Here is a 16,284-nt window from a genome sequence, read left to right on the forward strand (position 1 = left end):
GCCCTGACACCGAGCTCGGCCCTTGCCCTGACACCGAGCCTGGCATCTGCCCCGACATCGAGCTCGGCCCCAGCCCTGACACCGGGCCTGGCATCTGCCCCGACATCGAGCTCGGCCCCTGCCCTGACACCGAGCCCAGCACCATCCAAGACACAAAGCCCGGAACCTGCCCCAACACCAAGCCCGGCACCATCCCCGACACCTGCCCCCACACCGAGCCAGGCACCATCCCGATGCAAAATCCAGAACCTGCCCTAACACCAAGCCCGGCACCATCCCAGACACCTGCCCTGACACTGAGCCAGGCACCATCCCCGGCACAAAACCCGGAACCTGCCCCCACACCGAGCCCGGCACAATCCCCGACACCAGCCCTGACACCGAGCCCCGCACCATCCCCGACATAAAACCTGGCATCTTCCCCAACACCGAGCCCAGCACCATCCCTGACACCGAGCCAGGCACAATCACCGGCACAAAACCCAGAATTTGCCCCCACACCGAGCCCGGCAAAATCCCTGACAAAAAACCCGGCATCTGCCCCCACACCGAGCCTGGCAAAATCCCTGACATAAAATCCGGCATCTGCCCCAACACCGAGCCCGGCACTATGCCCAACACAAAGCCCAGCACCTGCCCCCAACACTGAGCCTGGCAGTTACCCCAACACAGAGCCCGGCACCTGCCCAAACACCAAGCCCGGCATCTGCCCCGACACTGAGTTCAGCCACTGCCCTGACACAAAGCCAGACAGACACCATCCCCAACATAAAGCCTGGCACCTGTCCCAAGACTAAAAATGGCATCTGCCCCGACACCAAGCCCAGCATCTACCCAGACACTGAGCTGACAATGCTAATACTGGAGCACAGCACTTCACATCTGTTCTAGATTTTGGGGGTCTTTCTTTTGTATAGTAATGGAGTGACCCACTAATATGGGCAGTGCCCAGGTACCATACCTGTGCCAGGCACATGTCAGCAGCAGCAGCTCCCGTTAGTGCAGCATCTGGGATGAGGTCCTTCCCTGCAGCCTCAGGCGCCGTCTCCCGAGCAGTGTGAGTGGAAGTGAAGGACACAGCGTATTATAAGCCGCCGTGTCCCAGCCCTGCCCAGACCGCGCTCCCTACCCATTCTTAAAGAGGCACTCTCAAGTGTCAGCAGCTGCTGCTCCGAGAACAAGATGCTCCACAGGGCACGGAAAGGAAGAAAAAGAAAATCCTCACTAGAAAAGTTACATTAAGCCACGTTATTTCTATTGCTGGGCAGCTACTAATACAGATCCGAGTGACACTGTCACCCTGCTTTCCCAAACTCCTAATCCAGAATCTCATTATGTATCTCTGTATACAGGGAGCTCCCCCTAGTGGTGGCTGCAGACAGAATCTTATCATGTATCTCTGTATACAAGGAGCTCCCCTAGTGGTGGCTGCAGACAGAATCATATCATGTATCTCTGTATACAGGGAGCTCCCCCTAGTGGTGGCTGCAGACAGGATCTTATCATGTATCTCTGTATACAGGGAGCTCCCCCTAGTGGTGGCTGCAGACAGAATCTCATCATGTATCTCTGTATACAGGGAGCTTCCCCTAGTGGTGGCTGCAGACATAATCTTATCATGTATCTCTGTATATAGACAGCACCCCCTAGTGGTGACTGCAGACAGGATCTTATCATGTATCTCTGTATACTGGGAGCTCCCCCTAGTGGTGACTGCATACAGAATCTTATCATGTATCTCTGTATACAGGGAGCTCCCCCTAGTGGTGGTTGCAGTCAGAATCTTATCATGTATCTCTGTATACAAGGAGCTCCCTCTAGTGGTGGCAGCAGACATGATCTTATCATGTATCTCTGTATACAGGGAGCTCCCCCTAGTGGTGGCTGCAGACAGGATCTTATCATGTATCTCTGTATACAGGGAGCTCCCCCTAGTGGTGGCTGCAGACAATGTTATCATGTATCTCTGTATACAGGGAGCTCCCCCTAGTGGTGGCTGCAGACAGAATCTTATCATGTATCTCTGTATACAGGGAGCTCCCCCTAGTGGTGACTGCAGACAGAATGTTATCATGTATCTCTGTATACAAGGAGCTCCCTCTAATGGTGGCTGCAGACAGAATCTTATCATGTATCTATATACAGGGAGCTCCCCCTAGTGGTGGCTGCAGACAGAATCTTATCATGTATCTCTGTATACAGGGAGCTCCCCCTAGTGGTGGCTGCAGATAGGATCTTATCATGTATATCTGAATACAGGGAGCTCCCCCTAGTGGTGGCTGCAGACAGAATGTTATCATGCATCTCTGTATACAAGGAGCTCCCTGTAATGGTGGCTGCAGACAGAATCTTATCATGTATCTCTGTATACAGGGAGCTCCCCCTAGTGGTGGCTGCAGACAGAATGTTATCATGTATCTCTGTATACAGGGAGCTCCCCCTAGTGGTGGCTGTAGACAGGATCTTATCATGTATCTCTGTATACAGGGAGCTTCCCCTAGTGGTGGCTGCAGACAGAATCTTATCATGTATCTCCGTATACAGGGAGCTCCCCCTAGTGGTGGCTGCAGACAGAATGTTATCATGTATCTCTGTATACAGGGAGCTCCCCCTAGTGGTGGCTGTAGACGGGATCTTATCATGTATCTCTATATACAGGGAGCTCCTCCTAGTGGTGACTGCTGACAGAATCTTATCATGTATCTCTATATACAGGGAGCTCCTCCTAGTGGTGACTGCTGACAGAATCTTATCATGTATCTCTGTATACAGAGAGCTCCCCCTAGTGCTGACTGCAGACAGGATCTTATCATGTATCTTTCTATACAGGGAGCTCCCCCTAGTGGTGGCTGTAGACAGAATCTTATCATGTGTCTCTGTATACAGAGAGCTCCCCCTAGTGGTGGCTGCAGACAGAATGTTATCATGTATCTCTATATACAGGGAGCTCCTCCTAGTGGTGACTGCTGACAGAATCTCATCATGTTTCTCTATACACAGGGAGCGCCCCCTAGTGGTGGCTGCAGACAGAATCTTATCATGTATCTCTGTATACAGGGAGCTCCCCCTAGTGGTGGCTGCAGACAGAATGTTATCATGTATCTCTATATACAGGGAGCTCCCCCTAGTGGTGGCTGCAGACAGAATCTTATCATGTATCTCTGTATACAGGGAGCTCCCCCTAGTGGTGGCTGCAGACAGAATGTTATCATGTATCTCTATATACAGGGAGCTCCCCCTAGTGGTGACTGCAGACAGGATCTTATCATGTATCTCTGTATACAGGGAGCTCCCCCTAGTGGTGGCTGCAGACAGAATGTTATCATGTATCTCTGTATACAGGGAGCTCCTCCTAGTGGTGACTGCTGACAGAATCTTACTATGTATCTCTATATACAGGGAGCTCCCCCTAGTGGTGGCTGCAGACAGACATTGCTTGAATGACCTTCTACTAAAGAACATGTCCAAATGGCCCAAATTTAGCCTATGGGGCTTAGAAAAGGTAGGTGAGGCTCTAGTAAAGTGAGCCCTAAGGTATTTGGGGAAAACCTGACCTGATGAGGTATGGGGTGTGCCAACTGCTATTCTCACCCATCGGGCCAATGAAGCCTTTGTGGCTGCTTTACTTTTATTCGGTCTCTTGAAAAAGGAGTCAATTCTGGATATTGGAGAAAACATATTCAACATCTAAGGAGTAAAATTTTTCCTCCTTTGGGGATTTAGGAATCAGACAGAAGAAAGAGGAAAATCTCGTAAGATCTGTGAAACTTGGATGACGCTTAGGGAAGAAAAAGCCGGGTCAAATTTCATAAATGTATCCAGAAAAAAGGGGGTAAATGGACGGTAATTCAATAAGTGTCCTCCAGAGCAAGAACCTTAATAAATACCTGTGAGACAGGATGAAGCCGGGCATTAAAGGACTAGAGATAAATCCTAGAAAGTTGCTTTAATGGGGTATTCCCATCTCCAAGATCCTATCCCAATATGCAGTACGTATAATAATATAAGCAACTACCTCCTATTAGAAATATAGCATAGCTTTTATTATTCGCTATGTCCCTTTCCTCATGTGCAGGCATTGCAGGACCTTTAGGTATCCATGGTTACGACCACTAGCAGCTAGCTGTCACTATATCAGTGGTTGTAACCATGGATACCTAAAGGTCCTGCAATGCCTGCACATGAGGATAGAGACATAGTGAATCAGAAAAACTATACTACATTTCTAATAGGAGGTATTTGCTTATATTATTATACCTACTACATATTGGGATAGGATCTTGCTGATGGAAATACCCTTTAAGGCCAGAAATGGGCCTAGATCTAAAGGAAGTCTTCCCCCTATGATGGGCGAGAGAATTAGGCTGTGTGCCCACTATGTGTTTTTTAAGCAATTCCGCCGCGAAAAAGCTTAAAAAACTCTTGGTAGAAGGTCTGCCATGTTCCCCAATGATAATCCGCTGTGCTGTGCACATGCTGCGGAAATTTCCGCTGCGGATTATCATTGCGGAAAAATCGGCAGCATGTCCATTAATTTTGCGGACACGCAGCGTAATTGCCGCCATTGACTTGCATTGAATCGCTTAATATCCGCATCACTACATGTGCACATGCAGATATTAAGCGATTCAATGTGCGGATGGTACCCGGGTCTGGAGAAGAGAAGACTCTCCTCCAGACCCGGGTACCATAGTACCTGTAAAAAAAAAAAGTAAAGTAAAATAAACATTATACTCACCTTCTGATGGCCCCCGGTCTCCTATACGATGCGTTCTGGCTCCCCGGCGGCTCGCGATGGTGTAAAAGGACCTTCCATGACATAATTTAGTCATGTGACAGGTCACTCGACCGCTGATGTTGGTGGTCGCGTGACCTGTTACATGACTAAATGACGTCATGGAAGGTCCTTTTACACCACCGCAAGCCGCCAGGGAGACCGGAGAAGGAGACCGGGGGCCATCAGAAGTTAAGTATAATGTTTGTTTTCTTTTTTACCGTTTTTAACATTTTTTCAAATATTAACTTGATCACACTATATATGCCGTTTGCATGGATTTATATAGTGTGACCAAGTTGTCAAGCACTTTCCAAGTGATGCTAACATCGCTTGTCAACCCCCATGCGAAATCGCATTTGCAAAACGCGTGACAAACGCTTGTCCCTGGCTGAAAAAACGCATGGACAATCCGCATGTGTTTTTTCTGCCAGGGAGATGCAGAAACACTCAGAAAACATCCGGAGCATTTCTGCATCGTGGGCATATAGCCTTAGACTCTGCAAAATGTCATTATTCTCTCTTATTTGGACCCCAGGATAAAGGACCCTGTTCACTCCTTCTCTGCAATCCAAGGATGAGCTGCTATTCAGAGCCATTCTCACCACTGCCTATTCTGTAAGATTCAAAGAACCAATGGTTTGTTGTTTTTTGTTTTTTTACAGGCATGTTAAATAGATCCGGGAAATAAAGATCAACAATGATGAAAGTTTGATATACAATATGAAAGTTCTCGTCCTGATTTCCCTCCCAGGCGGATCGGCTCTCCCCTGCAGATATCTGGTATGAATCCGAGCCTATAAGACTGCTGGAATATCGGCCGTCAGAGATACTAAGCGACACGTCTTTCTCTGGATGGGCTTTTCCTTCTTATACCCAAAGCTTTTTCCTCTTGGAGAGAACAAATCTGACGGGTAAATTTACAGAGATAAGGGGAGTGGTGGCGAGAATGGGTAGAACTTTGATCTGCAGCAAGGGAGACAACTACCACAGTTGTCTAGCGGGTAAATAACAAACGGGAAAAAAAATAAAATAAAAATAATAATATTAATATATATTAATTATATATTATATATATAAAAAAATTTCATCAGAAATTTACAGAATGTTGAGAAATGTCTGAACCTGGACGGGGTTCAGTCTTGATTTATTTTCGTTAACGATTCAGCCCAAAACAGAACTCGGGAGTCTGCCTCAGCACATTGCGCTGCTGACGTGTCCACAACACCCAAATCCTCCCAATTTGGGACAAAAGCATATTTTTTTCACACATGAGGACATTTTGGCCACAACATCGGTGAACACTCAACACCACAAGGAAGGCGGTGGTACTGGAGATGATGTGGTTGTCCCTGAATGTTTACCGCCACTATGAGCTTTTTTTGATGCGATGGTTAGGGAGATAATAAGCATCCGACCGAATCCATTATCGCCATAAAACACAAAGGGAAAATTAGCCTTAAAGTGGCATGTACGATCTCCATCTTGAACGGTTTTATTTTTTAGAGACTATAAATGGAAAGGTTAATTTTCTAGATGCCTTGAACACTGCCAAATCCATCTTTGGCGCACACAGATCCATTCACTGCTGACGCTTAAGAGCGCAACTCAACCCGGACATTGCACCTGTCTGGTGACTCGGCCTTACAGACACGCGAGCTCTTGTGTCACCCCACATACAACTACGCACTTACGGACCCGGGAGAGACCGATCATGGACCCCGCATCCTCTCTCCAGTCCCTGCAACAACCAGGAGAAGAATAACCCGACAGGAGGGCGACAAGACACCCCCAGCCCGATGCTCAGACCTGCCTATATATGCTCTTATAAGCAGGAAAGAACAGAAACATGCAGGTCTAAACTACTTCACCTTGGCCGACCAGGGACTGTAGATCTCCCCCGAGAACAGGGAACTACAGAGGTGAATGGAAAGGTTCCAACTTTTTACTCTGCGGTGCTGTCAGGCTGTAGAAAAAGTGTTATTGCTCATGTACACACACAGTTTATTCTGAACACGCACCTGAAACACCAGGTGCAATTTAAAGGCGATTTCCAGGCTGAAAAGACTGCAGTCAGCCCCTCTGTGTGTCTGCAGACTGCCGATCCATGACAGTGTTTGGTGCACACACTGTCACTATGCTCATGAATTCACAACAGCACGAGTGGACGGGTGTGCGACTGCAAGTATGAGATCACGTGCCAACAAGACTCTTCTCCATAGAACATTGTGGTGACCACAAGTATGGAAATCTCATGTATGCATTCATGTTCTGCGCGGTGTAAACATGGATTGCACAGTCAAGATTTAACAGACTGAAGACTTCTTTTCAGCAAAGGAAATCCCCTTTAAGAAAAAAGGAAAAAAAAAGAGGGGGAAAGAGTCCAAGTGTGGATCCAGTATTTATTAAAACCTGCAACAAATGAAGAAACCATGACTTTTTATTTTAGAACACCTTGTGTACTTTTCTGCAAATTCAACGCATTATTTAACATCTCCGTTGTGAAAAATATATAACTTTTTTTTTTATCTTGTAAAGTTGGGACACAGCTATGAGCTTGTCAGGCAGCAGACGAGGAGCGTGTCCCGGTTCTGCAGTGGGTCCGGTGACTCCATTATATGGTAGCAGTTTGTAAACATGACACTAGATCACTGCGGCCCAGAGACCTGAAAGACCCAGGAGGAGTTCCTAGAGCGGCCACTTCTTGATCAACAAGAACGCCGAGTCCCTGGTTACAAAAAACCTGTCCGGTCTGAGAACGAGCGGATGAAACATCTGGGCCAGGAAAGGTCTTCAGTAAAAAGAAGCCGACTGATCAGATGAAGACAGAATCCCGCACTGCTGCCATACCAGAAGCTGCGCTCATCAGCACCGCTGCCATACCAGAAGCTGCGCTCATCAGCACCGCTGCCATACCAGAAGCTGCGCTCATCAGCACCGCTGCCATACCAGAAGCTGCGCTCATCAGCACCGCTGCATTGTATTTCAAGGTCACTGTGGAGGGAGAGGGATCCCCCGGGGGTCCGTGACTTGACCTTCTTGTAGGTTCTTAACCAGCTGAGCCAGCCAGCGTTTGGTTGTGGTGTCGTCCTTCAGTACCTGGGCGAATGTGGTGTCCTTCAGCTGGTCAGGAAGACATTGTCTCAGCGCCTCACGTGCTCTGTAACACAAAACGGAGGAATGAAAGATTATTTAACGCCAAAGTGATTTGATCTGTTAAATCTACCGCTCACTTTTCTGGGGATAAAGCAGATCATTTCCTTTACACAAGACTCTCAGAGCTGCTTTGGTTTTATGACTAAAATCACTCCCCATGGTGGTGGCAGAAGGCAGCCAGGAATTTATTATGTAGCTTTATGTTTATGAAGGGGATTTGGAGGTCGGTATGCAAAAAAGAAGGCATTAGACCTACCGGTAATAGTCCCTCATGACAGCGCCCATTATATTCCTGATGGTGCTGTCAGGAGGGACGTCCTGGAAAATGAGTTGTGACCACTATAAAGATTAATTTAAATAATACATCAACGCAAAATGTTGACACAAAAAACAACCAGATAATAAAAATAATAATAAGGGTATGTGCACACGATGCAGAAATGCTCAGGATTTTTTCCTGAGCGTTTCTGCATCTCTCTGGCAGGAAAAAACGCATGCAGATTGTACATGCGGTTTCCTGCCAGGGACATGCGGAAATGAAGCGGTCTTCACTTTCATTTCCGCATGCGGGTTGACAAGCGCTTCCTAAGCGATTTTAGCATCACTTGGAAAGTGCTTGTCAACTTCACACTATATAAATCCATGCAACCGGCATGGATTTATATAGTGTGTGAATGTTAAAAAATAAAAAATAAATCTATACTTTACCCTCTGATGGCCCCCGGTGTCCTGCTTCATCGGTCCCGGCTGCCGGCAGTGGAGACTGTAGGACCTTCCGACGTCAGCGTCACGTGACCCGTCACATGACTCTGACGTCAGCGAAGGTCCTTCATTCAACCGCGAAGTGCGCGGGAAGCCAGCAGGACGCAGCGCGGGCCGTCAGAAGGTGAGAATATATATATTTTTTAATGGTACCTGGGTCTGGATGAGAGTCCTCTCATCCACACCCGGGTACCATCCGCACATTAGACCGCATGAAAAGCGCATCAACATATACAGTGATGCGGATTCCATGCGGTCTAATGCAAGTCAATGGCGGCAAAAGAGCAGCGTTTCCGCAAAATTAATTGACATGCTGCGGATTTTTGACCGCAGCGTTTACGCTGCGGAAAAATCCGCATCATGGGCACAGCACATGCGGATTTCCATTGGGGAACATTGCTGCCCTTCTACCATGCGTTTTTCATGCGTTTCCGCGGCGTTTACGCAACTGCAAAAACGCAGCGGAAACGCATGAAAAACGCATCGTGTGAACTCAGCCTAATTGCATTTAACCCCTCAGCAAAACCTAACCTCCATTTGCAGTTAACTCATAGTGCCATAAATGTATGACACCAGTAGGCTATATATTACTGCCATGATGGGGATTGGATAGTTCGGCCATTATGTTCCTGAAATGCCACATTCAATAGTGCCCGTGGCATCTAAGTGGTTACCTAGAGCAACAGGAAACCCTCCCACCCCAACAGCCCCCTTACAAGACAATTGCCTAGTATGGGTAGATTTCCATTGTGACCAATGTAAACGTCCAGGTCTAGTCCGGGCTCTTATGGCCTAAACTACCTATATCTTCAAGGGATTTAGTTGTTTGTTTTTGTTTTTTTGCATCAATCAATAATATGATAAATTGAAATAGTTTGGCAGTAGCAAAATTATAAGCCAGCTCTCCAGTTACCGTGAAACTACAGTGGCTCAGTGGTTAGCACTGCAGCCTTGCAGCGCTGGGGTCCTGGATTCAAATCCCACCAAGGACAACATCTTAAAGGAGTTTGTATGTTCTCCCCGTGTTTGAGTGGGTTTCCTCCGGGTTCTCCGGTTTCCTCCCACACTCCAAAGACATACTGATAGGGAATGTAGATTGTGAGCCCCAATGGGGACAGTGCCCATAAGGTCTGTAAATTGTCTGAATTGTACAGAGCTGTGAAATATGTTGGCGCTATATAAATAAAAAGATTATTATTATTATTAAACTACAACCCCTGACATAATCCTGGCACCTTGTAATTTCATAATTGCTATAGAGTTAGTTTATGGACTGTTAATATATTTTAAAAATAAATAAATAAAATATTTATATGCAATAATTGAATAAAATGTTAAAATTAAAGCATACCTGGGGTTGTCCGAGAGGCGCAGATAACAGCGCACAACGTGTTTCAGCAGCCTGGCAGACGGCTCCTTGGAGAGCTGCAGCACCATTTTACCCTTAAAAGGCAAGTAGATTGATAAGTCTTAGTTACTTACCGGTAACGGGATATTTCGGACCCCATGACAGCACCACGATATAAGGGTGCTGTCATGGGTGAATGAATAAAAGAGCATTTAATGGAACCAATCCGGTATTGAATGAATGCATGACGTCTCTAATACATGAGCAACAGAAGATCTGAAGTTTGAGGGCCTTCACAATGAACTATATAAAAAGTGCAGTTGGGTTATTATTGGAATTTCTCCTTTACCTGCACGAGACCAAGCTCCTACTCAAATCTTACCAAGATCATTGCGACGTGAGAGAAGCGCTCGTATGTCTGACAGATGTACGCCAGGCCTGTGTCGTCCAGCAGGATCTTCTGGAGAATGAACGTGGCGACCTTAAAGAAAGGAAACAAACTTATTACGGAGAAATGATCTGCTCTTGGCCGCGTGTGAAATCAGAGACGGATGCTGCCTGCTCCAGACTGGAGGTGACCAGAGAGAGCGAGGATCAATAAAAGCCGCCGCCGTGAATGGAGACTAGAAGGGAGGGGAGGAGCGGCTGTACCGTTTTGGAGAGTTCACTTCCAGACTCCATAATCCGCAGACACAGTGGGATGATTTCTGTTGTGAGGAGGAAGTTGATGACTTCTTGTTCATCCGTCTTCACCAGGGCACCTGGAAGGAAACACAACCGAGTTACTACGAGCGGTGTGTTCTCTGGTGATTAAGCATTACCCCAGGGATTCCTTGACAATCAAGGGCCGCCAATACGACTTTTATGGCGGCTTTTGAGGGCGTTATAGAATGATCTAATAGGACAGCGGGACTGTCTGTATACTGTGCCTGCTGACGGCTATAAATGTTAATATACTGACACATCAGAATGTATTTACGTGGTGCCCCCAGATAACGCTTAAAAAGGGGAAAAAAAAAAATCACAACTGGTCAACGAATAAAATAAGGTCATGACAGCCGAAAAATGGAGTCCAATCCTGCTGACGGACAGAGGACACCCTCCTCTATATTATATCCATATAAACCCTATCACTTGCGCGTGAATACGAATACTTATGGAAAACATTTATTATCCTGTTTAGGAAAATGGAAAGTAAAACTCTGAAGGAAATGGCATTTCTTACCGATGACTCCTAGGCTGGTCAGACGGAGATATTCAAAAGGCCGCGTTTTGCTGACGGTGTGAAGGAAGGGATAGAGAAACAAGGGGATGTGCGCAGCAAGAAAAGCAGACCTGGATCAGTGAGAAGAAATGGGATATTAATAAGATGGACGGCATCATGTAACTGGCTGCTCGGCCATGTCCGGCCATGTTTATGGGAACCAGGAGGCATCACTAGACTTGTTGTATAACTTCAGTTCCAGCAAGGTGTTTTATTTTGGAGCCTCTGATGGCAAAGTGAACACAACTACCATCCTAAAGGCATTTTTTCCAATAAACAAAGTGATGGCAGAGCACACGCCTGCTCAATAGAAGTCTATGGGTACATTAATGTTAGTATTCTCCGAGTTGTAGGCACCATACAGACGGTGATGTTCAGGAGACTGTAGCAAATCCTCTGCGGTCACTAACATACAGACAAGGGGACCTGTGAGTGCCCTCTATAGCTGCCTTGTGCAAAACAGAATCTTAAGGGGGTTGTCTGAAATGAAACGGATTACAGGATAGGCTAGAAAATAAAAAACAAACATCAGCTGGTAAATTCCCTGGTGGTCCGGTGGTCTGCAGTGTACAACAACACGTCATCACGAAAGGAAAAAGAGCGAAGGGAAACACGGGAGCATCAGTGCTGGAGCTGGAGTGGAGGGAGATTTAACACGGGAATAATATTTGCATTTTCATATACAGAACTTCCTGCAGCCTAAAGTGGTATTCCCATTACAAATATACTATCCCAAAATGTAGTAATAATGTTAGCAAATATCGTAAATTAGAAGTGTAGTATAGTTCTTGTGATTCGCTATGTCGCTTACTGCATGTGAAGTGCATTGCAGGACCTTAGGCATACGACCACTAACTGTCACTATATAAGTGGTTGTAACCATGGACACCTAGGCTACTGCAATGCCCTATACATGGGGTAAGAGACATAGTGAATCAGGAGAATTATACTACATTTCTAATTGTAGGTATTTGCTAATATTATTATTATTGCACCTACTACATATTGGGATAAGATCTTGGAGATGGGAACACCCCTTTAAGTTTTACAGGTCTCAGAGAATCCCTGTAACCCGGCTGTGTGCCCGATGCCCTCATCTGTGATAGCTGGCACTTTCCACCTTGGTTACCTGGTCTCTGGGTGAGAAGCCACACATTGCAGCAGAGCCAGCGCATTACACACTCTGTTAGACTGATGCGCTGTCAGGGTTGGAGGATTGATGGATGGGTAGATATTTACAATTTCCTGTAAGAAGTAGATAAGAATTAGAAGAAGGTTTCATTGTCATTGTTCAATTAAACAATAAATAAATGCACACATACACATTATATATATATAATAGAATCCGGCAGAGGCGAACCTGTAACAGTGCTGCAATAGTGCCGAATGAATGCCACAGCATTGGGGCGAGGTCTGGGACCGACTCACGCTTCTTGCTCAGCTCCAGTAGAGCGTTCTCACGCGTTTCGGGGCTCGATAACTCATTGATCCACTGATATATCTTCTCTCTGTCAACTTGTGCTAGTGCTGCCGGCACAGGCTACACGAGGATGTGAAAAACAAAAACAGAAGGTTATTCCACATTCTGGGGAGAACAACATGAGCCTCCACTACGATATGCACACTCAGAGGGGCATGAATGCATGTACAGCACGTATCAGCCTTAGGTGTATGGCTGGACTTGTTCAGGTCACACAAAGCGGTCACAAACATCACTTCAACAGAGCGGTGGCTTCTTTTTCGCTCTGCCGACATCATTCTGATTGACAGCCGGCTCCCCTGAGTTAGGCAGCGGGATCTGGCTGTCAATCAGCATGACTGTAGCAGAGGCAGATGCCGGTCTGTGACCACCTTGTGCCAGGGAAGAACGGCGCCGGGCACAACAGGCAGGTAGGTAACAACTACCAGCCTGTTAGTGTTTAGGAACTTTTTTTTTTAACAAAGTCCTGAACATCCCCTTTAAGGGTTATTTCTAGAATCCCATTTTTTCACAAAGCACAGTAAATACTGGTCCAAAAAGGCACCAAAGGAAAGTGTCACGATTCCACCACTCACAGTGTCCTGGACGCAGTCAGTGACGGCTCAGCTGCCATATTGAATCAGGGTCGTGCTGAGCTGTCAGTACTGAGTGACAGTTCAGCTGCCAATCAGGGGCGGGCCGTGATGAGGTTCTTCCAGGTGCTCATGTTCTGGGTGATTACCTGGCTATTTAGTTGGCTGTCAGTGTCTGACTATTGCCAGTCGTAGCTTCAGCTCACTGGTGTGTGCGCGCGCGCGCGTCCGTCCTGTTTTCCAATGCTCCGTTTCTGATCATTTGCTGCCCAACCTTGGACCATCTGTTTGCCTAGCCCCTTTGTTTTGATCTACTACCTTCTTGGAATTCTAACCCCGGACTGTGACCTGACTACGCCTTTGTCTTACCCCTCTGTTTATGACAAGCTCTCTCTTGGTATCTGACCCTGGACCTCTTGACTACACTGTCTCATGGCCTGTCCCTGAGTAGTGCCTCAGCGTCACAGCAAGTAGTTAAAACTCAGCCTTTAATCATATAGGATAAAAAATTGGAAGAATGTGCACATATTAGAAAAAGTCTAAGCATTATGTTTTTTTTTTGTTTTTTTTGTTTTAATGCGTGCACATTCTGCCAATTTTTTATCCTATATTATTAAAGGCTGAGTTTTAACATCCCCTTTGAGAGCTATTTGACCTGGAAGCCAGACCAGTGCATATGCTATGCAGAACACAGACTGTCCTCCCTGGAAGTCTCCTGGGATACTTCTCTCTAACACTGGAGTAATTAGCTGAATTGACACTTGTTCTATTTACAGTAAATACTGTTAACATAAAGGCTAATCCCATCACAAAGATTCTCTCTTGTTGAGTCTTCTTTCATCTCCTTCAGCCCCTAGATACATCCAGCATCACATAGGAGGTAATAGGGCTGCACATTCAGCTAAGACTCCATTTTCCTGCAGCTCCGGCTTCTCCTCGGTGCTGCAGACCCCGCTCTCTTGTGCTCCTTAGAAGCCTCAACCTTTCCAAGTGATCAACAAGTTGATCTAAGTGAAAACCTAACTGAATGCGTCTGTACTCTCTGCTGCTGTAGAGGCCCCTGCCTGGCCGCCTTTATCTTCAGTCAGTATAGGTGCACTGTGGTTGTACACTATTAGCTGGTTTCTCTTAGAGACAGGGCTGTGGAGTCGGTAAGCCAAACCTCCGACTCCCTCATACAAGACTCATGTTTAAGTCTAGACCCTTAGATCAGGGATAGGACATTTCATAACTTTCCCAAATTCTTGTGAAAAAATATTCCCCACAAACTGCATTGAACTACTGTACCCAATTTATTATATATTTTAGGAGTCGGTCCATTTTATACAGATTCCGACTCCACAGCCCTGCTCAGAGCTCAACTCTCCTGCACTTCTCCAAGACAAGCTTGTAATAACTAAGCAGAGCAGAGCTGTGTTTGTTACAGGCTAATGACAGATCAATGAAGTGAAACTGCAAATGCCGCTCTAGTGATGTATATGGCAGAAGATAATCATTTGCCATTTGCATCAACAGAACAATATTTACACTTCCACATCGCTGATTAAACAGCAGCCGGCAACAAACAGCTCAGCTTAAGGCCCCGTCACACTTAGCGACGCTGCAGCGATCCCGACAACGATACGACCCGTCAGGGATCGTTGCTGCGTCGCTATGTGATCGCTGGTGAGCTATCAAACAGGCAGGCTCACCAGCGATCAGGGGAGCAGCGACATCGTGGAAAGAATCTTTCCACGATGTCCTGCTCCTGGTTACCAGCCTGCTGAAGCAGGAGCAGGCTGGTAACCATGATAAACAGCGGGTTACTAGGGGCACACGCGCACTTAGTAACCTGCTGTTTATCATGGTTACCACTCTGCTACGGTGAGCGGGAGGTTACCGCTCACCGTAGCAGAGTGGTAACCATGATAAACAGCGGGTTACTAAGTGCGCCCCTAGTAACCCGCTGTTTATCATGGTTACCAGCCTGATCGCTGGTCACACACAGCGATGTGTGCTGACCAGCAGGAGGGCAAAGACCAAAAAATGGTCCAGGACATTTTGCAGCGATCTCACAGCAGGGGCCTGATCGCTGCAAAGTGTCACACATAGCGACATCGCTGGTGAGGTCGCTGTTGCGTCACCAAAACCGTGACTCGCTAGCGATCTCGCTATGTGAGACGGGCTTTTGTTATTACTAGCTCAGTGGTAGCACAAATGCCCCTTTAAAGGATTTTCTAATGTTATGTCAATGACTGACGATCTTCTAGATCTCTGCTTAAACATAGTGTGAACTCCTCTCACAGTCCGGTCCCTGAGCGTCGCCCCCTCCTGTCCGGGAGTTCTCACTACACCCCAGCTCCTCAGCCTCTGAAGGGTTAATCCGGATGTCGCTTTTGTATGCACCGCCGATAGGAAAAAAACCTCCACAACTCCCAACATACATTATATATATATATATATATATATATATATATATATATATATATATATACACACACACTGTATGACTTTTATAATTTCTTTCCTGGGCGTTTTGGCCGGATCGGGTGAGATTGTCGCAGATGAGCCCGAGAGCTGCCATAGCTTGGCTTTTTGGCCAGTATCTGCCATTTTTACGGTTGCCAGGCAACATAGCAGTACAATATATAGCAGGGTCTCCTATGAACCTGTGAGATGACTACAACTCCCAGCATGCCTGCAGGTGAGCGCAGTGGTCTTTGTGGCCTCCCCACCCTTCTCCCGCACTCACCGCTGCCGTGGCCAGGCTGTGCATGTCTGGAGGCCGCCTTCAGGCTCTCCGCCGTCTTCTCCCGCTCCGTCCCCTCCACAACAACCCGGAACCCCGCCTCCTTAACGTAACATACGCACGTGACCGACGTCCCGACACCCGGATGTGACGTTTTCAGTAAGAGCCTCTGGTGGTCAGGAACATCCTGTATATACGTC

At 46.8% G+C, this 16,284-nt stretch overlaps 2 protein-coding genes across 2 annotated transcripts in view; both read right to left on the reverse strand.

Annotated features, from left to right (window-relative positions):
* The window catches only part of PLCD4 (phospholipase C delta 4), a 77,109-nt gene extending 76,023 nt beyond the window's left edge, over window positions 1–1,086 (reverse strand). Inside the window, exon 1 of the mRNA XM_073647404.1 lies at window positions 962–1,086. The gene's annotated coding sequence lies outside the window, so the exon portion shown is untranslated. The remainder of the gene's footprint in view (window positions 1–961) is intronic.
* Window positions 1,087–7,162: 6,076 nt separating this feature from the next.
* Window positions 7,163–16,248, reverse strand: CNOT9 (CCR4-NOT transcription complex subunit 9). Its single transcript, XM_073647407.1, has 8 exons — window positions 16,088–16,248; window positions 12,665–12,844; window positions 12,434–12,549; window positions 11,266–11,375; window positions 10,692–10,801; window positions 10,423–10,521; window positions 10,044–10,135; window positions 7,163–7,934 (listed from the first exon to the last, which is right to left on the reverse strand). The coding sequence occupies exons 1-8, from the start codon at window positions 16,109–16,111 to the stop codon at window positions 7,766–7,768; spliced, it is 900 nt and encodes a 299-aa protein (XP_073503508.1). The 5' UTR covers window positions 16,112–16,248; the 3' UTR covers window positions 7,163–7,765.
* Between the last annotated feature and the right edge of the window lie 36 nt (window positions 16,249–16,284).

This window comes from Phyllobates terribilis, unplaced genomic scaffold (genome assembly GCF_046119375.1).
Source record: "Phyllobates terribilis strain yellow unplaced genomic scaffold, ASM4611937v1 Scaffold_9__5_contigs__length_417890890, whole genome shotgun sequence".
Taxonomy (NCBI): domain Eukaryota; kingdom Metazoa; phylum Chordata; class Amphibia; order Anura; family Dendrobatidae; genus Phyllobates; species Phyllobates terribilis.